At 39.0% G+C, this 16134-nt stretch overlaps 1 protein-coding gene across 1 annotated transcript; it reads right to left on the bottom strand.

The window, feature by feature from the left end:
* Positions 1–501: 501 nt before the first annotated feature.
* METTL3 (methyltransferase 3, N6-adenosine-methyltransferase complex catalytic subunit) lies at positions 502–15797 on the bottom strand. The gene is made up of 11 exons (XM_019713563.3): positions 15581–15797; positions 5458–5675; positions 4964–5368; positions 3803–3978; positions 2961–3177; positions 2549–2736; positions 2135–2173; positions 1859–1967; positions 1672–1737; positions 1404–1516; positions 502–727 (listed from the first exon to the last, which is right to left on the bottom strand). Exons 1-11 carry the CDS (start codon positions 15678–15680, stop codon positions 616–618), a joined length of 1743 nt encoding a protein of 580 aa, XP_019569122.1. The 5' UTR covers positions 15681–15797; the 3' UTR covers positions 502–615.
* Positions 15798–16134: the final 337 nt, after the last annotated feature.

Raw genomic sequence — 16134 nt, 5'->3', positions numbered from 1 at the left:
ACAGATAAGTTGTGTTCACTTGTGTTTGATGAAATAACTTTTAAAAGATAGACCAGAGGTCTTTTCACTTACATAATACATGTAGGCTAATTCTCTGCACAGATGGCACTTATTTAAATCTAAAATGTGCTTATTTCATTTTTCTTGGAAATGAACAAGAGACTAGCAAAGCCACATAGTTGTAACAGAATAAACAAGTGTTTAGAGCATGATAGCCCTAGTGATAACCTTAACTCAGATCTTACCTTGAGAAATGCTGTCCTAGGAACCCCTTTCTTGATTACCATGTTCATATACTAATTGCTAATAACTTTGATCCTACACTGTATAATCAACATTTTAATGCTTTCCATGCATTCATTTAGTTTGAACCCTTACAACAACCCACAAGGTAGGTAATATTCCCAGTTCACATATCAGGAATCATACTGAGAGAGATGAGTTACATAAGATCACATACTATTAAGTGGCAAAGCTAAAATTTGACCTTGAAATCCCAGCTACAATATAAACTTTTATTTAAATAAGGAAAAAAGCTATTATACAAATATTGCTCTTCAGGTGCAGCCTGTAGAGCCATGGCTATTGATGCTTAGCTTTGTGAGGAAGTGCCTTCTATAGATTTTTAGGTTTGGAGATGATACCATCTGGATATCTTTGCTTGAACCGGGCAACCACATCTGGATCTAATAGGTGGATCCCATCCAGTTGGTTTCCAAGAGTGATCCTGAAGCAAGGGGAAAGATGGAGCAAACCAAAAATCCTGGAATTAAAATGCTTAATATTGTTAAAAGATGCATACCTTTTATTAATACTGCCTATCATTTCACTGAATATTCGTGCCAATTATTTTAAAAAGACTTTGATATTAGATTAAAATATGGTAGCATGACTGGTTAGGAATTGGGCACAGATTCTGGTGTTAAAACAGGCAGGATCTGTATTGCTGAAGGGTTAATAATTGATGGCTAACCAGGCCTTCTTCACAAAGCTGTTGCTGCCAGTGAGTATTCTTTGGATAAGTAAAATGCTAGCAGCATGTCTTTTAAAGCTCTACTACAGGATCAAAGATACTAAAATTGTTGATACATTAAATAGATTCTTAGTTAACCACCAGGGGGCAGATTCAAAACATCCCTAGAATAACTGAAGAAGATCTTTAGGAGGCAAGAGAGTGGAGATCCTAGCAATCAGTGGTTTGAGTCCTAAAACCTGTTGGGTTTCTAATGAGTGTTGCAGAATCCCATAAAACAGCTGAAATGTAAGCTTAAGCGGTTTATGAATCCTCCGAAACCCATTTACAGACAATATGAGGCGAAGCTCTACTAACTTGTCCTTACTAACTTGTCCTTGACGATAAATAGTTTTGCCCTTGGAGACATGCATGTTCTCTGGTCACCTACCAGTTGGGTTGCACATTGTGTGGTCGTCCAAATAACTCAATCTTCCGAGTGCCAGGGGATAGTCTCTCAATCATGCCATAGATTTCATCTGGTTTATGACTGGTGGAACGAACCTAGGAAATAAAGGCTCTAGCTACTTTTCAGTTACCCAAGATTGCAATTCTAGCCCTTTGCATTACGTATGATCCAAATGATAAGAATACGCCTGACCTGAATAACTGCTACCAATTAAAATGTGGAAGCTGTGGATGCCTGCGACAACACATACCTCAGCTACGATCACATCACAATCCAGACCCTGGTTGAAGCCTTGGGGATTTCCTTTGACACCAACCTGCTCACCACAGAGAAAAGATTACCTTATGAAACCCCAGTATGTGAACTTTTTCTCAATAAGAAATCAAACAATTCCTCTTTTTCCTCCACCTAATGAATTGGGTCCGACTGCTGCTCACCAAGCAGTGCTCCTTCCCATGGTTCAACCAGTGACCTGTACGGCCCGTCCGAATGATACGTTGCAGTTGATTTGTCTTCACCCAGATAATTTCATCTACCCGTTCATAACTGTGGGGCATAAGAAAGAGAACTAGAGCTTTAATCAGGCTTTCAGTTTACGAGTAATACCATCTACAGAGGCAAGGAATCAAAGGGAGAAGATACACATATCTCAACTATAGCAATGTATGTTTTTAGTTCCCTCAAAAGGAAGCAACAGGATGATTGCTACTTACCCCCAAAGGTTCAGACATTCTCTGCCCAATTCCATGGCCCTAGAAAGAAATAAAGGTTAAACAGCTACTTCTATGCCCATATTTTTTTCTCTCTTCAAGATATGTGTTATTTTCAGTAGACATTCAGTGAACATTTACATGCAAGACACCACTAGGGCAAAGGATGGATCTAAGAATGTAAAGATAAAACATATCTATTCTCAATGGTCTTACCTTTCACAAGGAACAAATGGAGAGTTAAGTAGAATTCAAGGTATAATTTATGTTATAAACAGGCATTAGGTCTCAGCAGAAAACAAGGCTAACTCAATCTGTATTTAATAGCATGGGTAGGAAAACCCAGGATTTTATTCCCACCCAGTACTCACTCTGTTCTATATCTACCCATAACTACATATCTTTGAACTGCATTACCTGCCTGTGACCCAGAGGAAGAGAAAGCCATCATCCTGCAGTACTGGTATGTTGAGCCTGCGCATCTCATCATCTGTCAGGGTCCCATAGGGCAGCTCCATGTGAATATCCCAGGGTGGGTCAGCCATCACAACTGCAAACTTGCCCAAGATACTGACGTCCAGGTAGCGGATATCACAACAGATCCACTGCATGAGGTGGTATTTGGTCATCTTCCCTTCCTCCACTCTCAGATTCATGGCCCCAGTCCCTCTTTGCCATTTGATTTTCCTACTCCCTTCTAAGCATATCTGTCCCACTCCATTCCCAATCAGCAAGACAGAACACTGATTATGCCCTACTTTCCTACATGTATAGTGGCCCTACTTAGATATAAGTCCATAATCTGAGATAAGTTTTCTGAGACAAGTACCTGAGGTGGGAAGAGTCGATCTGCACTGGAGTCACCTCCAACACTCTGTGTAAGAGCAAGCTCCTGGCTTGGTGTATGGTCTTTGCTCCCAGGAGCCTCAGAATCCATGCAAGCATCAATTTCATAGTGAACATACTTGCAGGTATCCATGTGGAAACATGTGTTAAGGAAAGAGCAGTCACCTAATGACTCATCAGTGTGTTTGTTAATGATTCGTCTGGGGAAATAAAAAAGGGGAAGCAGAATCAAGATGGTGTTCCAGAGTTAGGTCCCATAGTTCAAATTCCAAATTGTTTCAAAATTTCCCATTTTTAACCCTCTCCTAACTTTCTCTATCGTTAGAGCTTTCTCTAAGAGTTTTCAGAGAAGAGGAAGGCAGGTGACATGGAAATCCGTAATTCACACTAAAGAAGAGATTTAATTCCTCTCTGAGCCAAGACATAACTGCCGTGTCTTACAACAGGAAGGACGGAAGGGCTCGCTGGTTATAGCGGTACAAAACACTGACCTAAGAACCCAGGGTCCTGTTTCTCCTGGGATCATCTTCCTTCCAGAGAACTTTCACTGTGGCTCAGAGACAGAGATGCCTTGCTATTGCAAGAAGAAAGGGGCATTTACAAAAAAAACAACCTCTCACATCTTTTTGGGAGTACAGCTTGTATTCCATCCCACAGAACACTACTTCTAAAAGTATACCTTCAGAGTCTGGAGATGTTAGACAAATCATATGAAAACCTTTTAACAACAAGATTAAAGACATAACCCCAAAGACTGGAAGGAATGTGCTGAAAAGGAATGACTACTTCTTGGAGACCCATCCCATCTCTCCCCTCCCAAGAGACCTGAAGTGCAGCTTGCGACAGGGCCGATCAGCATCACTGGCTTTCATGCACTCCTCCTTGGTTCCATAGTCACAGAACTCTTGCACTTGGGCCCGACCTCGTGACCGAAACTTTTCAACAATGGATTGTTCCTTGGCTGTTGTAGTATTCAATAGCTCTAGGATCTCCTGACTGACCTGTGACAGAAGGAGCCGTAGACTTCAGAGTCTGTAGATAAAATGAGCCCTTAAGCCATCTCTATAAACTCTACTTGACAATAATGCCCACCAAAACTACTTATATTTGTTAGGTACCAAACCCAATGACAGTGCTAAGCACTTGACTGTTTAGCTCTGAGTCTACACAATAATTCTATAAGGGAGGGTACTCTGGTTATCCTCATGTTACAGATGAGAAGACTAAGGCTTAAGAGAAGGTAACTTGTTCAAATGCACACAGCTAGAAGTAGCAAATGGATGGGAACTCATGTGGGTCCAGTATTTATACTCAGAACCACAATACAATAAGTTCTTTCTTAACATCATCGATAGGTTCTACGACTTTAAGCAAAATGATGTATAATGAAACCAATTTTACAATAGCCTAATTGATATAAACAAGAGTTCCTACAGCATCTCATTAAATGTGACAAAATCACTTTGAACGAAACGACCTTATTCAAGGACCTGCTGTACTGGCGATTCACATTGTCTAATCAATTTCCGTAATTACTGGTACATATGACTATCCTCCAGTATTCGTCTCCATTCATCTCCCTCTATTTCTATATTTGGATTCCTCTTCTCTTGATCTCATGGTTCTTGCAAACAGATGACAAAGATTCTCTAAATCAATTTCTCAACACGCATTATTCACATTTCGGGCCAGATAATTCTTTGTTGTGTAGGGGTTGCCCTACTATGACTGTAGGATGCTTGGCGGCGTCACTTGCCGCTACCCACTAGATGCCGGTATCACTCCCATGCTGTGACAACCAAAAATGTCTCCAGACAGTGCCAAATGTCCTCTCTGGGGAAGAAGAGGGGCAAAATCATCCCCAGGTGAGAACCGCTGCTCTAAACCTTCAATTCTAATAATTGTTCCTTGCCCTAGGAGTAAATTCCTCTCAACTAAAGCTATAATTCAAAGTATATGTGTAAAAGCAATTCCATCTGCCCCTACCTTCTTGCTCTGTTGTTCCTTAGTAGACTGCTGGTTCAGAAGGCTTTCTATCTCCAGATCAACATCTGATGCAGCATGTTTTCTGGATTTCTTGGCTGGCTCCTTAGCTGCTTCTGATGCTGAAGAGGCCAGACCACAGGCCAAAGAGCTAGCAAAGGCAGCTGCTGTGGTTGAGTCCTGTTCTGCACGCCGCTTCTGCCCTGTAATAGTCCCTGTGACCTCCCCAGGGCCCTTGTTTTCTGCCACCGCGACCATCATGGCAGAGAGCTTGGAATGATCTGCATAGGTCACAAGGGTGGGATGTGCATCATCTTGTAAGAGACCTCGCTTTACCTCAATCAACTCCTGGGCTGCAAACTTCTGTAGGAGGCTTTCCACCCCATCTTGAGTAGCAGGGGCATCTGGCTAGGGAAGGAGGGGAGAGCAATAAGACACTGACCGTGAACCCAAGAAAAGAAGTGCTAGATCCCAACCCTGTCTAATCAGGTCATTACCGTGGAGATGGCAAGACGGATGGACACAGCATCAGTGGGCAATGTTAGGGCTAGATCAGAGAGGTGGTGTAGCAACTTCTTCTCTAATTCGGGGTCTGTAGCTAATTCAGGAACTGCTGAAGCTGTGCTGGGCTTAGAGCCACCAGAAGTGGGTGCAGCAGGCACTGGGCTGTCACTGCGGAAGGTTGGCGACAATGCTGCCTCTGGATTCCGTAGATCTAGGCGTGAAGAGAAGTCAAAATGAAAAAGGGCAACCACTGTCACTATATACATTCCCGAGGAGTCAAATTCTCCAGCATTCACAGGATACAGTTCTTTCATTTCACGTAAGAAATCCTCTGACCACATTTACCACGAGATAACTTTTCCTCAATCATACTCAAGAATTCACTGGTTTCCCAATATAATCCTCAATTTTTCTGGGAACAGCTTACCTTTTCTCTACTGGATAAGCAGTATTTTCCTAATTCCTTGTCCTTGCGTGCTTCAAAGGAAATAAATGCGCAACACAGTAGATAAAAATGTCCACGGCACTTCCATTCAAGTCATTCTAAATGACAACTGATAAAAATCAACCTAAACTTAAAAGCCAGAAATATTTTCAACAACCTAAGCTGTAATCAGATCTTTAGAAATGGAGTTTGAATTTTTATGAATTAAGGCCACTGGACATCAGAGGGTATACAAAAATGACAGTGTTGGGACGTTAGAATGATGTAAGCTTTAACATCAAACACAAAAATCTTCTAAAACTTTGCTGAAGCCCTGGTCACATGATATTCCCTAACTATTTTTATCACCTACTCTACTACTTCACAAGCTGGGTAGCCAAGATTTAAGAATATAAAATGAGGACAAAATATTACCATTGGAAAAACCTAATATCTGTGTATTATTAAGTTAAAATACAAGTGAAATATTAAACTCTCAGGACTTATACTGGATGTAAGTGAGCCATTAGTTAACATTCAGAAATATTTTGGTTACTTAGAAATTTCCACTCTAGGAACTGACTTTAGTAAAATTTGACTGAGAAATTCCAAGGACAATTGAGCTGAACTACACCAAACACCTTGCTGAAACAGTTAAATTTTATGAAAATAATTTACATTCTATTTGGAAAACAGACTCCACAACTCCACATTAGCTGGAAATGTTAAATAATTGACATAACTTTCTTCACCTTGCTTACTTATGATTCCTTTATGTTCTGCTCAATCTTAGACTAGAACTTTTGCCACGTGAAGAGATAAAAAGTCTTTGTTTTGTTTTAGTAAAGAGGTGTTGTACACATGGAAGGGTCATGGAAACACTATGATGGTCTGGATAAGAAAGAGTTTGAGAGCAATTGACCTCAGCTAAAAATATGTAAGACATATAAGTGACAATTACTACTCAGCTTACTTGGAAGACTACAGGCAAAAATCCTGCACTGAACAGGATTGACTCAGTGACTATAGAAGTCCCTTGTAATTCAGAGATTTTACAAGTTTAATAAATTTGAGTTAAAATACCATAATTATAATTTACACTACAGTCAAACTGAGTTTTGTGTCAGTCAAGTTTAAAATTTTTTTGAAGTAACCAAAAATTTATTTCATTAAGCAACCTAACTATGCACAATCAATGATAAATTTCATTAAGGCAGAAGAAAAAGAAACACAAGGTTTTTTAAAATTAGGATTTCAGGCATTACATCCACAAATTGTTTTATACATTATATATTGACCCTTACAAAGGATGCCAAAGGGAGTAAATTATGTTAAGCTATTAATATAAAGATTCTGATAATAGAAACGGGCTAAAGGAAGATATAGGTAAGTTCTAAATCAATACTTAGCATATAGATCCTTTACTATGTTATGCAGTTTTGAAATTTTTAATATTTTAAGCCATAAATTATCCAACCCCCCCCACACACACACACACACACACACACACTACGTTCAAACTTTGTGCCAGGCACCTTGTAATATGCTGTTGTCATTAGTACGAGTTTTATTTCGTTAATAAAGGCCTAAGCTCCCAAGGACAATCCCTATTACATCTTTTTTTTTTTAAACCACTTACTGAGGTATGATTGACATGTAAAAAGCTGTATATATTTAATGTATACAACTCAGTGACTTTGGAGAGAAGTATACACAACCATGAAATCATCAACACCATTGAGGCCAAAGGCATATCCCAAAGTTTCTTTCTGCTGCCTTTATTATTATTATTTGTGTGTGGTTAGGCCACTTAACCTAAGATTTACCCTCTTCGGAAATGTTTAAGTTTACACTACAGTTTTGTTAGCTATAGGCACTATGCCGTATAGATCTCTAAAACCTATTTATCTTGCATAACTAAAACTTGTACCCTTTGACCATCACCTCCCCATTTCCCCGTCCCCCAGTCCCTGGCAATCACCATCTTGCTCTCTACTTCTATGACTTTGACTATTTTAGACCGTACATCTCAAATATATTCTAAGTCAGATCATATAATATTTGTCTTTCTGTGTCTGACTGACTTATTTCACTTAATATAATGTCCTCCAGGTCCACCCTGGCAGGATGTCTTTCTTTAAATGGCTGAGTAATATTCCACTGTATGTATATTCCACATTTTCTTTATCCATTCATCCATCAATGAACATTTGGTTGTTTCCATATCTTGGCTATTGAACGTCACGCTGCAATGAACATGGGTGTGCAGGTATCTCTTCAGGATCCTGATTTCAATTCTTTTGAGTACACAGAAGTAGGACTGTTGGATTATATGGCAACTCTATTTATTTTTTGAGGAACCTCCATACTGTCTTCCATAATGGCTATACCAATTTAGATTTCCACCAACAGTGAATCAGAGTTACCTTTTCTCTTTACCAACATTTGCTATCTTTCAATTTTTTAATAATAGCCATCCTAACAAGTATGAGGTAATATCTCATTATGGTTTTGATGCGCATTTCCTTGATTAGTGATGTTGAATACCTTGTCGTATACCTGCTTACATCTCTAAGTGTTCTTTAGAGACTTATATTACATCTTGATTTTGCATATTTTGCTTGTTTCTTGCAATGTAATGCAGAAGAAAATAATGAGTGTTGTCAGTAATTAAAATAAATGTCAAATTACTGAGCATTTTCTATGATTTCAAATTTTCAATCAGTGCTTCAGAAACACTCTTATTAATGTAATCTAATCCAAATTCTTTTTAGGAACATACTTATTCATTACCATACTATTTTTTCATTACTGCCAAAAAAAAAATGTTCTTGAGACACTGGGTTTAAATATGCAATAATACCACATTATTTTTTTAATAAACATTTTCTCTATTAAGTTTATTTTGAATGAAGTCCAGGAGCTAACAGTTCAAAGAAAAATAACAATCCACTTTACATCGTTACATCTATTATTATATTTAAAATAATAATATATAAACTTGGTTAGATGTTAATAATGCTCTTGATTTCTTTCCTACCAACTTTTCGGGGAACTTTATTGGGGAAGGGGAACAGGACTTTATTGGGGTACAGTGTGTACTTCCAGGACTTTTTCCAAGTCAAGTTGTTGTCCTTTCAGTCTTAATTGTAGAGGGCACAGCTCAGCTCCAGGTCCAGTTGCCGTTGCTAGTTGCAGGGAGCGCAGCCCACCATCCCTTGCGGGAGTCGAACCAGCAACCTTGTGGTTGAGAAGACGCGCTCCAAATGAGCCATCCAGGAGCTCAGCGGCAGCTCAGCTCAAGGTGCCATGTTCAATCATGGACAGTCTAACTCCGAAGACTGTCGGTTCAGGCAGTTGGAGATCCGTGCTCCCAACGCTGAAGGCTGCCGATTCTATTCCTACATGGGCCAGTGGGCTCTCAACCACAAGGTTGACGGTTTGACTTCTTGACTCCCCCAAGAGATGATGGGCTGCGCCCCCTGCAACTAACAATGGCAACTGGACCTGGAGCTGAGCTGCACCCTCCACAACTAAGATTGGAAGGACAACAACTTGACTTGGAAAAAGTCCTGGAAGTACACACTGTTCCCCAATAAAGTCCTGTTACCCTTCCCCAATAAAATCTTCAAAAAAAAACACAACAACCTGGTGATGTGATTCTGGTTATGAATCTTTGTGTTAGTAACACTTCCTGGGAGTTTTCTTTTCATGACAACCAGGACACTGGAGCTGAAAATATCTCTTTTAAGGTACCCAGAAGGAAGGGGGATCATATTCAATATTGTGGAAAAATTTAATAGCTAATTAATGCAACTTATTTATGGATGGGCTTTAACCACTCTGAGTTCCCTGAAATCACATCCAAATTTTTGTATGTGTGTATATATACAAATAATAATAATAAATAAATAAATAAATATTTATTTATTTATTTATTTATTTATTTATTTATTTATTTTGGGGAAAGATTCCAATGTTTTATCATTCTTAAAATGGGTTACTATCCAAAAAAAGATTAAGAACAGCTGGGTTCCAACTTCTTCAAAAAGTATTTGTTCATTTATTAATTCAATACATTTACTGACCATTTCCACTAGGCTGGAAACAATGTTGACATGTACTTCTAATCTAATGAAAATTGTATGTGTTGGGTTCAGCAAAATAATACATAATATTTGAGTTTATTCTTTGGTTAAGAGCTCCACTGCATATAAACAAAATGTTAGCTTGAAGATAGAAAAGTATGTCCAGTCTACTAATTTGCTGACCCCTAAAATACATCAACATCTTTATGCACATCTTCAATCTCACTAATGAAATACAATGAGCAGTTCACATATTTACCATCTGCTAAGCTAGGCCATGAAATTTTGTTTCAATTAAAATAAAGATTTATTAAGAGTAACAGTCTTCATTTCAAAAAGCTGTACTTTATGGAAAAGAGTATGGTGGTTCCTCAAAAAATTGAAAATTATAGGTATTCCACAGCTTCATGAAAGTTTGCTTTATGCCACTTTGCTTTTATGAAAGATTTACATTAGTACCTATTCTTGCTAATCAAAAAAAATCTGAAGATTTTCACTTTTATGAAAAAAAGGCGAAAAGCAAATATAGCGTGATGTGTCCCTAAGGCAACTGCTTTTTCACTTTATGCCACTGTGGCTTACAAAAGGTTTCACAGGAACGCTCTACTTTTGGATGGGGGAGGGAGGATATACCATAAGATCCAGCATTTCCACTTCTGCGTATATATCTAAAAAATTTGAAAGCAGAGTCTCAAAGAGGTATTCGTACACCCATGCTGACAGCAGCATTATTCACAATGGCCAAAAGTGTCCACCGATGAATAAATGGACAAACAAAATGTGGTACGGACACACAATGAAATACTATTCAGTCTTAAAAAGGAAATTCTGACAAATGTTACAACGTACAATGATGAACCTTGAGAACATTATGCTAAGTGAAACAGGCCAGTCATAAAAAGACAAGTAATTTATGATTCATTTATATGAGGTATCTAGAGTCATCAAATTCATAGAAACAGAAAGCGCTGCCAGGAACTGGGGGGAAAGGAGAATAGGGAATTGTTTAAGGGGTACAGAGTTTCAGTTTTGCAAGATGAAAAGTCCTAAAGACTTTTGTTATGTGTCTTTATTATGTGTATTTTGACACAAATTTTTAAAAAGTTGTACTTTAGGGTGGCCAGATGGCTCAGCTGGTTAGAGTGCGAGCTCTCAACAACAAGGTAGCTGGTTCAATTCCCACATGGGATGGTGGGCTGTGCCCTCTGCAACTAAGACTGAAAAGGGCGACTGAACTTGGAGCTGAGCTGCACCCTCCACAACTAGATTGAAGGACGACTTGACTTGGAGCAGATGGGTCCTGGAAAAACACACCGTTCCCTAATATTCCGCAATAAAAATTAAAAAAAAGAAAGTTGTACTTTAAAAATGCCAAGCTAGCAAAGGTGTCCCAGCTATTCTTTGACGGTATTATTTTGCATTCATTAATGACATGGATACATTTTAGTTTATTTAATCTCCTTATCTTTTAACATTGAGCTCAGTAGTAAACAAGTAAGGATCAGATTTCAATAATGCTATAAAAACTAAGGTGTGGTAGGAAAATTTTTATTTCCTGTGTGAAAAATACTGAAGGATCTGAACTTTAACCAAGTCTTTTGTTGCATCTTACATAACAACTTAATTAATAAACTAGTAGAATGTGTTTCACGATGTTTTCCTAAGAATCCTACATTCAAAGAAATATCTTCTTTGAAAAAATCAAAATAACTGAAAGAACAGTGATAGGCTGGGTTAATTTGTGTGTTCCATTTCTGCTTATTCACACCATACCAAATGGGCCAAAGCTCTAGGACAGCAGACAACATATATTTAATTACAACCTCAAAAATATTTTTACAGGCGTCTTAACCACGTTATTAGGTGGATGTACTAGGAATCTTAACAATATATTATTAGGTGGATGTACAAGTCAAGAAGTATTAATATTTATACCCAAAAAAGAATATTTACATTCAAGGGAGAATACAATCTTGTCAAAATTATTAAACATGCTAAGCAAGGACCTGGATGAAGTATCGAGGCTCTAGTGGTTAGATTTGCACATGGCATAAAGTACACTCTCATGGTTTTAAAAAAATTAATTTCATAGATCATTTTGTTAAAGGATACAACTACTTGAATCCTCAAGTCCCCTTCAAATTGCTACTGCTGAAGGGAAAACAAATTACTCCATACTACAATTAAATAAATATCTCTAGAAGAAATGCACTTACCCAAGGCTGTCACATCTTTCTACACTGCAAAAGAGGCCCAGGGGACTAAAACAGAGTGATAGGCTATCCATGTGGAGAATATGGGGAAGTGACAGAACAAGCCTACTTACATTACCTTGTACTGAAACACGTATATTGAAAAGTCAATAACCTAATGTCCAAATGTTGAGTTTTTAGTTATAAAAGAATGGAACCATCAGCCCCTCTTCTTTTCAGCTGATTGAGCAACTCACCAGGATAGCCCACATCCCACTGCTGCTTTCCTAATGACCACTTAAAGGACCTCTTCAACAGGTTCCATAGAATAGATGTTTCTCTGATTTCTCTCAAATACTACCCAAATACAATCTGTTTTGCAACAATGTTATTTATTCCATGCAAATCAGTTCATATGCAATTGGTAAATAAGGGAATGTCAAAATAATAGAAAATTTGTTGGTTCACACATGATTTTTCTCATCATGTTAATGTTTGGAAGTGGTCAGGGACAAATATTTTCAGTTAAACAGAAAACTTCGGCAATATACAAATACTTTAAGAAAAAAAGGTCAGAATGCTATAGAAATGACTTTTTATGGAAATATAAGCAAAGACAATTAAATAAAAAAAATCACACATCACACACTGTATTAGGAAAAATAAATAGCAAAATGCTTTAGGCCATCCGAATTGGAGAAAGAGGTGAAAATCAACAGCAGATTAACAACCATAGGTTAGAAAGACCCAGGTTAACTTTTGAAATTAGGAAACCCTTGGTGGCTGATAAAAATGTACCCAAAATTATACTGCATATACATTAATAGTATCCTTTAATCAGAAAAAATCTTGTACATCATTATCATCTATTTATGCATTATCATTTTAGAACCCAGAAATCAAAGACATTGATGCTTAGATGACTTTATCAAGTTTAAGTAACTAATGAGTGAAATTATCAAGTCTGGGTATCTAGACATCCAGAGTAGTGTCCTTTCTATCATGCTATTACTTAGAAATTTTAAGATACGGTTTAAAAATATTTTTCTAGGGCCGGCCCGGTGGCTCAGGCGGTTAGAGCTCCATGCTCCTAACTCCGAAGGCTGCCGGTTTGTGGGGAGCCGTGGCGGGCCAGCCCGGTTCGATTCCCACATGGGCCAGTGGGCTCTCAACCACAAGGTTGCCAGTTCAATTCCTCCAGTCCCACAAGGGATGGTGGGCTGTGCCCCCTGCAACTAGCAATGGCAGCTGGACCTGGAGCTGAGCTGTGCCCTCCACAACTAAGACTGAAAGAACAACTTGAAGCTGAACAGCACTCTCCACAACTGAGATTGAAAGGACAACAACTTGACTTGGAAAAAAAGTCCTGGAAGTACACATTGTTCCCCAATAAAGTCCTGTTCCCCTTCCCCAATAAAATCTTTAAAAAAAGAAAAAATTTTTTTCTAATAAAAACATTAAATTAAAAAAAAAAAAGCCGTTTTAAAAAATCTAAGTTGCTGGTTTGGTGGCTTCAAGAAGTGCAACACTTTGCACTATGTTAAGCTATCTGGGATAGATGAAGAAAATGCAAAGGTATTTCCCTTGGTTAAACAAAAACAGACTAATGGATGGAAGCAAAAGTAGGAGTCCCAGGGCATAGGCTATGGGGATGGAATGATTTTCATTATATATCAAAACACCAGTGAGATTTAACTATGCAAGTATTTTTAGTAGAATATTATAAGGGTTCTAGTAACAGAGTTACACAGATTTTGAATAGAGTACTTCAAAACCTATTTCTTCTATAAGCCCTGCTATTTTTTAATGCAGACGTCTGCAGAAAGCAAGGTTTTCCAGGAACACACACAAACATACCTATATAGTAAAAATGCCTCTAAATATATCTTTCCAGAATGCTTTTTTTAAAAAAAAGATGATGAGATGCTTAAGGCCAGTAACAGGAGTCTATGATAAATTAGGAAGCAATTGGGTTATTTCTCTATGATAGTGATGTAATTGTTAGATTTTCTATCTAAAATTGATATGCATAAATAAAAGGCTCAGACACAGAGGAAACCAAAGAATAAGAAAAAAAAACGAGAGAAAACGATCTACAAGAGGTCAAAGGAATTGAAGTTTATATGTCAAGAAATACATTCTCCCTCTTGGGTAATTCAGTAACTACTCCAATGCTTGACTACTAATTAATCCCTAATCATATGACTTGCACTTCTTCCTCTCCTCATCCTGCCCTCTTTACTTCTTTTCAATGATCTAAGCCCTATATAGCCATCAAAACCAAATTCCAAGTGCCAGCTCCTCCATGATGCTTTTCACTAAACCAACTCTTGTTAGTTCTCCTTTCACTGTATTCATTGAGGACTCATTCATTTGGCATTTTACATGTATCATATTGTTATCTGATTTGTTATAAGCATCAATCCTTTAACCCCAACTAAATTTCAAATTCCGTGAGGGCAGGGTCAATGTCATACTTATTTTTGTCTAACTAGACTCATGCACACTGTAGCAACACAATAGATGTTTGTTTATTTATTTATTTTGGTGTGAGAGTCCTGCCAAGGCATTTGCTAGTTCCAGGGACAAGAGTATGTCTGCGTGGATCTGATATGTACCAAGACAAGAGTTAGTGATGGACTAGAATATATAAATAAACATTTGAACAAGCTACCACAGCCGTGGTATAGAGTCAGTATGTTTGTAGAGCTTCAAAACTGATTTGCCTTAAATCATTCTCAGGGCTCATGCTGGGGATGGGTGATGGGTAGGACTTGAAAATCTTTTGAGGCTCCTTCGTTTTATGACTGACACGGGGGAAACGGGAGGGGAGAAAAAGTTTAAAAACAAACAAAACCGTTTTCAGATTCCTGCTCGGTTTGTAAATGACTGAAACAATGTCAGTGCCTCTTTTCATTTAGTAAAACCGAGTGCAACTCTGTGAAGGCCACTGCGATGGGCACTGTGGATATTAAGATTTGGTGCTTGCTCTCTCGGTGCCCAGCCACAGATAAACGACTACTACAAACCAGTCGCTGTAACAGACAGGAACAAAGCGCCACAGGAGCAACAAAAAAAGGGGACTTGCTACTTCGAGAGACAGGGCTGAGACCTGGCAAACGCGACATTCTTTAAGACTTAAGAGGAATCAGCCAGGGGACGGGGGTGGGGCCCAGGCGTCAAACCCAGGAAAGCGAACGTAAGGAACCAAAGCCAAGGGTGGGAAAGAACCTCAACTACTTGCAGAGGGGCGAAGCATCTGTGCTACTGAGGGACGAAAGAGAGTACCAATGAACAAGGCATTAAAGAAATAGCCGCTTGGAGAAGGGTGCTCACTCGGGAGCGGTCTTTTTCTACAGGGATCCCTCCCGCACACCCCGGCTACGCGGGCCAGCATAGCCCCGCGCCTCACCCAGGTGCCCCGAATCCTGCTTCCGCCTCCGCTGCAGCCTCTCCCGCAGCGAGTCTAGTTGCTTTTTGTGGGCCTGGATGGAGCTCCACGTGTCCGACATCCTAGTCTTACAGCCTGGACAAGTCTCGAATCAGGCGCGACGGACTAGCACCTCCCAGCCGGAATTCCAGGAAATGCTCAATTCTCTCGCGGACATCCCAAGGCGAACCGGAAAGAGATTCCGAGAGATGACCTAGACGGAAAAGTCACTTCCGGTTTAGCGCTCGCTTTGAAGGTGAAACGAAAGCCATCTTAGGTATTGGCAGGATGGAGGACATATTTTTTAATTGGCCCTCTTGCGTCCTTCCGGGAGCAATGAAGCTGTGGTTGCCATGTTGGTGCCTGGCAAAGAGGCCATGTTGCTTATAGGCGCGCATGCGGCCATGTTTGAGCATAAGGAGATGCTTCCTGAGGGTTGACCTTAAAATAGCGGTGGTACAGCAGCACGTGTAGTATGGGTATTTAAAATGAAGGATCACTAATTCGTCTCGGCAAAGTTTGATACATACCTTTTC

This window comes from Rhinolophus sinicus, chromosome 3 (assembly GCF_057876585.1).
Source record: "Rhinolophus sinicus isolate RSI-liver-muscle chromosome 3, RSI-T2T, whole genome shotgun sequence".
Classification (NCBI taxonomy): Eukaryota; Metazoa; Chordata; class Mammalia; order Chiroptera; family Rhinolophidae; genus Rhinolophus; species Rhinolophus sinicus.
The sequence above is the reverse complement of the archived record's forward strand: the minus strand, read 5'-3'. Positions and strand labels throughout refer to the sequence as shown.